We start from the raw sequence: 6784 nt of genomic DNA, 5'->3' as shown, positions 1-6784 counted from the left end.
AGAAAGACTGCAAAACAATGCTTGTTAACGACTATAATGGAGTTTTCAACCGGAGAATTAGCGAGTCCCCGTTTCCCTTTTTATGTGGGCCTAGCAATACCAGCCCATGAACAAAAACCCGGCCGATAATACTTGACCCGAACCGTCCCCATCATAAATTGAACCGAACCTTTTGGCAAAATCCCAAATTAAGTAAACGAGCGCAGTTACCAACGCGTAGTGACGTAGAGAGGGAAAGCGAAATGACGAAACTGACCTTCGGAAGTTTATGAAGCAAAAAAAGGGAATGCGTGTAATGCAGAGAACAGAATTACAGTGAATCGAAGAAGAAGAAGAAGTAGGATTCGTAGAATTCTGGATTGTTAAGAGGAGGAAGAAGAAGACGAGGGCAAAATCGGGATTTCGGTTGGGTGAGGAAGGGGGGGGGGGAGAAGATGTCAGGAGAGGGGTACAGCGATGAGACTCATCTGCTGAGATCCTCGAACGACATTAACAAAGACGAGAACGGCGCCGTTTCGCCGGAGGACGACAACGACGGGGACGGCGATGCCGACTTGGAAGCGCAGAGCCGGAAAAGTAGTATCAGTCCGAGCAGTAGAGTCGGTGCTTTTAAGGATCTGCTGCTGAAGCATTTGGACGGCGTCGGAGGGCTTTCCGGTCGCCGGAACAGTTTCAAGAGGCTCGATGGGAATTGGGATAGGGATAGGGATAGGGGTAGGGAGAGTAATCGGAGAGAAAGTAGAGAGCGGCGATCGCCTGTAGATCAGCTGCGTCATAGTAGTAATCATGACGCGCCGGCCGGAATCGATGGGAACGATGAACTGGCCGATAGTGCTCCGCCGGAGTGGGCTTTGCTTCTCCTCGGTTGCATTCTCGGCCTCGCCACCGGTCTCTTTGTTGCCGCGTTTAACAAAGGAGTAAGCTTCCTATTCCAATATCTCATCTATGTAATTGTGATCCAACTTTGAATTTTCGAATTCTATGACAAAAATGTTTGTGGACTTGTTGCTTGTGTATAGACCATTGTTTACTCTATATTAGAGCATAATGTTGTAGAGTAGATCAAAGATGGTGTGCATTTGGAACTGGTGTTTAATCAATCTAATGGGTATGGTAATTATGGTTAGAAGCATAAGAAATGGTGCTTTTTTGGTTACCAAACTTCGAACTTTTTACAAACTTGTGTAAATGTTAATTATAGTTTAATAGATCAGAGTTGGGATGAAATTATGTAAATCAATGTAATAGGTTTGGTAGTTTGGTTGGAAATAACAGATAAATGGATGGTGCTTTAGGTTAATTTTTGGATTTTAGGCACTTCCTGTTAGACTAAAATGTAGTAGCTTATGTGGAATTGATGTCAGTCAATCTGGATTTGGTGATTATGTTTGGAAATAACAGATGAAAGATGGTGGTTTATGGTTGCCGAATTTCAAAGTTTGTGAAAATGTGAACTTTTTGCTTGTTTTACACCACTATCTGAGTATCTTTTAGCATTCTGTAAATGAGATGTAATATAAGAGATAAAGACGAAATGATGTCAATGATTGTAAAGGATGGTGCTTTAAGCTCTAGATCCCTGAGTATCTAAGAATATGTCATATTTTTAGTTAATTCTATTGACATTTGTTGACAGCGTAGTGCTCCTTTAGGTACATGTTATACACGAATGGGCCTGGGCTGGTACTCCAACTGAAGGTGCTGCATGGCTCCGTCTGCAGAGACTGGGCGATACTTGGCATCGAATACTTTTAGTACCCGTCACAGGTGGGGTCATTGTTGGCATGATGCATGGTTTACTTGAAATATTGGATCAAATAAGACAGTTAAGTTCCTCCCAAGGGAAAGGATTTGATTTACTAGCTGGAGTCTTTCCCACAATAAAGGCCGTCCAGGCAGCTATCACACTAGGTACTGGTTGTTCTTTAGGTCCTGAAGGCCCTAGTGTAGATATTGGAAAATCATGTGCCAATGGGTTCTCATTAATGATGGAAAACAACAGAGAAAGGAAGATTGCCCTCATTGCAGCAGGTGCTGCTGCTGGAATTTCTTCAGGTAACCAGAATTTCTTGTCAAGTAATTGCTTCCATATATTTCGTGAGTTGGTTTTGTTTACTTGTTTCTTTGTCCACTCATACTCCACAATATTTATCAAGAACAATCTAATGCTGTATTACCTTCATTGCTTCAACAACCAATCTATTCCTTACCCACTAAAAAAAGAAAAATTATTTAAGTTCTTGCCTAAGTAAGAACTGTGGGAAATGTGAACTTCATTAGTAAATGCAATTATTTTGCCATACAAGTCTGAAGAAAGACTTGTTACATCCATGCAATTTCAGTATGAGCACAAACGTAGCGCAGGTCTGTGTTATTAGGATTGATCTCAAGCAAATGCAATTAGGCAGTTGCTTCTGTGTAATAGTATTGAGATCATCAAATACAAGCATGATGATACTGAGTTGGCAATTCTTTAATGTAACATCTCAGACTGCCATTCCAGGTTGGAGTAAGATGACAAAGGAATCAATGTAACATAGACTCCTCTTCTTGGTATTCTAATCATTATCATTGTAACCTGCATGGTTTAATAAATGGCATGCATAGATACTGTGTTTTGCTATAATAACAGGGTGATAATCTATGTATTTAAAATTGTCTCTTTATATAGTTCTGCTTCTTCAATTTATGTTAACAATGGCATCAACAGATACTCAGTTTTAGGATTTCATTCTTCTGTTCAGGATTTAATGCGGCAGTTGCTGGTTGTTTCTTTGCTATTGAAACGGTGCTAAGGCCACTTCGAGCAGAAAACTCTCCTCCTTTTACTACCGCAATGATTATATTGGCTTCTGTTATATCGTCCACAGTATCTAATGTTTTACTTGGGACACAATCAGCCTTTACAGTGCCTGTTTACGATTTGAAATCAGCTGCTGGTAATGAACCTTGCCTCTTTTTTTTTTCTTTTTTTTTTAATATTTTTTTTAAGCCTTTGTCTTCAATAAATATATACTGAATGTTCAATCTATCTGTATATGCACCATTTGATTGTGTCCAAATATATGTGTGTTTGGAATGCTTTTGCTATGTCAGTGACCTGATGGTGGAAAACTACTACCTTGCATAGTATTTGGTAATTTGGTCTTACATTTTCTTGTCGTCAGTTACTTCTTAATTATGAAATTGAATTATCCAAAAAGCAACTGACTATGTATATTACCCAGGACATCTACACTTGTCAACTGTTGTCTTGCACGGAATTTTGTAGGTTGTAAAAAATAATTTTGATGTATCTATTGTACAGTACTTTTATCTAATCTATTTTATGTTGCCTTGCAGAATTGCCCCTCTACCTTATATTGGGCATGCTATGTGGTGCTGTGAGTGTAGTCTTCAATCGCTTGGTTGCTTGGTTCACAAAGTTTTTTGATTATATCAAGGAAAGATTTGGCCTTCCTGCGGTTGCATGCCCTGCTTTAGGTGGTTTAGGAGCTGGGTTGATTGCTCTCAAGTATCCGGGAATTCTGTACTGGGGTTTCACAAATGTTGAAGAAATCCTGCATACTGGAAAGACTGCTTCCGCCCCTGGAATCTGGCTGTTAACTCAATTATCAGCAGCCAAAGTTGTAGCAACAGCTTTATGCAAGGGTTCTGGGCTTGTAGGTGGACTTTATGCACCAAGCTTGATGATTGGGGCTGCTGTTGGCGCTGTATTTGGGGGTTCAGCTGCAGAATTGATTAATTCAGCAATTCCAGGAAATGCTGCCGTTGCTCAGCCACAGGCATATGCACTGGTATGGTTCTTTGTAACAAGCTCCTTTGAGTAGTAATGGTAAACATAAACTGATATGACTAATATACTCTAAAACTTTGGCAGGTGGGAATGGCTGCTATGCTGGCTTCAGTTTGTTCGGTGCCATTGACGTCAGTTCTCCTTCTGTTTGAGCTGACAAAAGATTACCGAATATTGCTTCCTCTCATGGTAATTCTTCTATTGTTTTGCTTCAGAATTACTGGATTTAGTTGTATTCCTTGAACAGGTTTAAATAGTTAGATTTGGTTGAAGTGCATCACTCATGAAATTCCCTGTTTTGAATGGGGGAAAGTGGGGGACAGTGTCTAGAAGTGTTCAAGCCTTATGTGCTTATTTTTTATATCTTCGTGTGCAAGTAGGGGGCTGTTGGATTGGCAATTTGGGTTCCCTCTGTGGTAAACCAGGGAAAGGAGACTGAAGCATCTGATACACGGAATTCTGCGAGAGGTTACTCTTCTGTTTCAGCTGCTGAAGAGAAAGATGAAGTTATTTGGAGACAACATGATAATGGAGATGATATGGAACTGTCTACTATGGGGAATACTTCTGATTCTGAATTAACTGAAGAAATGCTTCTGGAGAATCTAAAGGTCTCTTGTCAGCTTTGCTGAATATTTTCCTTTTGCAATTGCAGCATCTCTTGTCAGCTTTCAACTTAATTCGCTCAACTTGTCTGTTCAATTGTTGTTATTGTTAGGTTTCGCGGGCCATGTCAAAGAATTATGTGAAGGTTTCTCTGACCGTAACTATTGAAGAGGCAATAAAATCCATGCATGACAATCATCAGAATTGTGTGTTAATTGTTGATGATGAAGATTTTCTGGAGGGAATATTGACATATGGTGATGTTAGACGGTATCAATCAAGGAAGTCTTCTGATACGTTGAAGAGCGATTCTAGTTTTCTGGATGTATGTGATGACATATATGCACTTTTTTGGTCATAAGCCTACTAATACTCTGCTTCTTGTCATTATACGTTGCATGTGATTTCTCATACAACAGTTCATAGTTTCCTAATGATATGCAAAATTTGGAATCTTTACAGGAAAACACCTGTCTTGTTTCCTCTGTATGTACTCGAGAAATCAACTTTCATGGGCGAACCCGAGGTCTATTAACCTGTTATCCGGACACGGGATTATTAATGGCCAAGGAGCTAATGGAGGCAAAAGATATCAAGCAGTTGCCTGTGGTTAAGCGTGGCAGACAACCACCAAAAGAAACGAGGCGAAGACTTGTTGCTATTCTTCATTACGATTCAATCTTGATGTGTCTCAGGTCAGGTTTGCATTTAGTTATCAATTATATTTGATGCCTGGTTTCTGGTCTTTAATTGTACCGAGAATCTTCCCCTTCACCTCATTGCTTCAGAAACAGTAATCTGTCATAGAATACACAGCATTAGTCACTTAGTATATCCATCTTTTAAATCATCATTGATTGAATCAAAGTCTTCACATCCCTATTTACCCATTTGCTCTCGTTATTTTTTTTTTCCTTTTGTGTATAAAAGTGGATCCTTACCAGATGTAATTTGAATCTCCTTCCTCTTCTTTATCTTATCTCTTTCCTAAACTATATGCAAGTTCCCCTCCATTAGTTAATGCTGATACATATTTGTTGGAGTTAACTCTCATTTAGGATATTCTATGTTTATGCAGGGAGGAGATAAATCACAGGAAATCAATTCATCAACATAGAAAAGAGAATCTTGACGAAATAACAAATGGCCACTAATTTCAGCAGCAGAGCTGTCACCGAACCTTAATGTGTGACGGCCACTGCAAAAGAGAAGCTGAAATCTCCAAGCAAAGCTAGGGAATGAGCCCTCTGAGCTGGTTTTCTCTTTGATGTTTGGAATTTGGCTTGGAAATGAGGTTGATAATGAAGTATATATTCCCAGGCCCTTCATTTGAAGGTCTAAATTTCGTCATGGGTTTTTTTGATACCACATTCATATGGGCAACCTAGTAAATTGATTTGCTTTTTGGTCAGACCTAGCAAATTGTGTATTGTATATGGAAAATGCAATTAATATGGATGTTCATGTACCTTACGGTGAAAGATGCAAAATACAAATTACAAATTATGAGTTGAATCAAAGAATTCCATTCACTTGTTTAAGTGTGTTTTAAATCTAGATATGGGGACTATTATATACAAATTACTGACAGAATGAAAGCAATTAAACTCTCAAGTGAAATCACCTAGTTATGATCAACCTCTTCTGATTAAACTCTTCGACACCTAAGAATGGTCTATTCCAGCAATTTCTATCCTCTGGTTTCTTGAAGGAGCCTCTATTATTGTTTAGTGAAGGATGCCGATAACCTTCATTAGTTTTGTGCCATTTATTTGGATATTGGGTAGCACACACTTCTTCAAACTCTTTTCTTTTATAGTATCCATTAGGGTCTGCTGATGCTCGATTACGGTTATCGAAGGAGTCTCTATTTTTATTTCGTGATGGCTGCCGATAACCTTGATTAGTTTTCTGCCATTTATTTGGATACTGTGTATCACAAACTTCTTCAAACTGTTTTCTTTTATGGTATCCATTAGGGTTTGCTGATGCTTGATTCTGGTTATTGAAGGAAAGACCTTTATATGGTGATGAATAATTTGTTTTGCCCAAGTTATTCAAATTTTGTGTTTCGGAGTGTTTTCTTTGATGGTCACCGTTAGGGTTTGCTGATGCTTCATTCAATTTCTCAATTAATGGATTGAAACCTTTAAACGACATCCTACCTCTAATTGCTGCAGGTTTGGGGTCACCTTCTATTACGATCACACAATTGCTTAGTTGGCTAGCAACAGCGGAAGTAAAAATAAAACCCCCTACACCAACATCAATTTTGACATCTTCTTCTCCTTGTTTCTTCATCATATCCTCTCTCTGAATTGCCCTCTGCATGAACTTCAACTTCCTCAAACTGCTAGAAAGCTCTCGCGTCACCATTGTAGC

At 39.1% G+C, this 6784-nt stretch overlaps 1 protein-coding gene across 1 annotated transcript; it reads left to right on the top strand.

Moving 5' to 3' along the window:
* The first annotated feature begins 275 nt into the window (after nucleotides 1–275).
* LOC133731656 (chloride channel protein CLC-f) lies at nucleotides 276–5943 on the top strand. Its single transcript, XM_062159045.1, has 9 exons — nucleotides 276–917; nucleotides 1653–2055; nucleotides 2745–2939; nucleotides 3343–3797; nucleotides 3881–3985; nucleotides 4177–4407; nucleotides 4515–4727; nucleotides 4865–5097; nucleotides 5481–5943. The coding sequence occupies exons 1-9, from the start codon at nucleotides 435–437 to the stop codon at nucleotides 5554–5556; spliced, it is 2394 nt and encodes a 797-aa protein (XP_062015029.1). The 5' UTR covers nucleotides 276–434; the 3' UTR covers nucleotides 5557–5943.
* Nucleotides 5944–6784: the final 841 nt, after the last annotated feature.

The sequence above is a fragment of the Rosa rugosa genome, chromosome 2 (assembly GCF_958449725.1).
Source record: "Rosa rugosa chromosome 2, drRosRugo1.1, whole genome shotgun sequence".
Lineage (NCBI taxonomy): Eukaryota > Viridiplantae > Streptophyta > Magnoliopsida > Rosales > Rosaceae > Rosa > Rosa rugosa.
This window is presented reverse-complemented; position numbering and strand designations above follow the sequence as displayed.

Bases quoted from the DNA above. Each gene is read 5' to 3' on its own strand.
- LOC133731656 (XM_062159045.1), top strand. From the start codon at position 435: ATGTCAGGAGAGGGGTACAGCGATGAGACTCATCTGCTGAGATCCTCG. The intron at 3,798-3,880 runs GTATGGTTCTTT...AAACTTTGGCAG, and splicing joins AGCCACAGGCATATGCACTG to GTGGGAATGGCTGCTATGCT. The intron at 4,728-4,864 runs GTATGTGATGAC...GAATCTTTACAG, and splicing joins GCGATTCTAGTTTTCTGGAT to GAAAACACCTGTCTTGTTTC.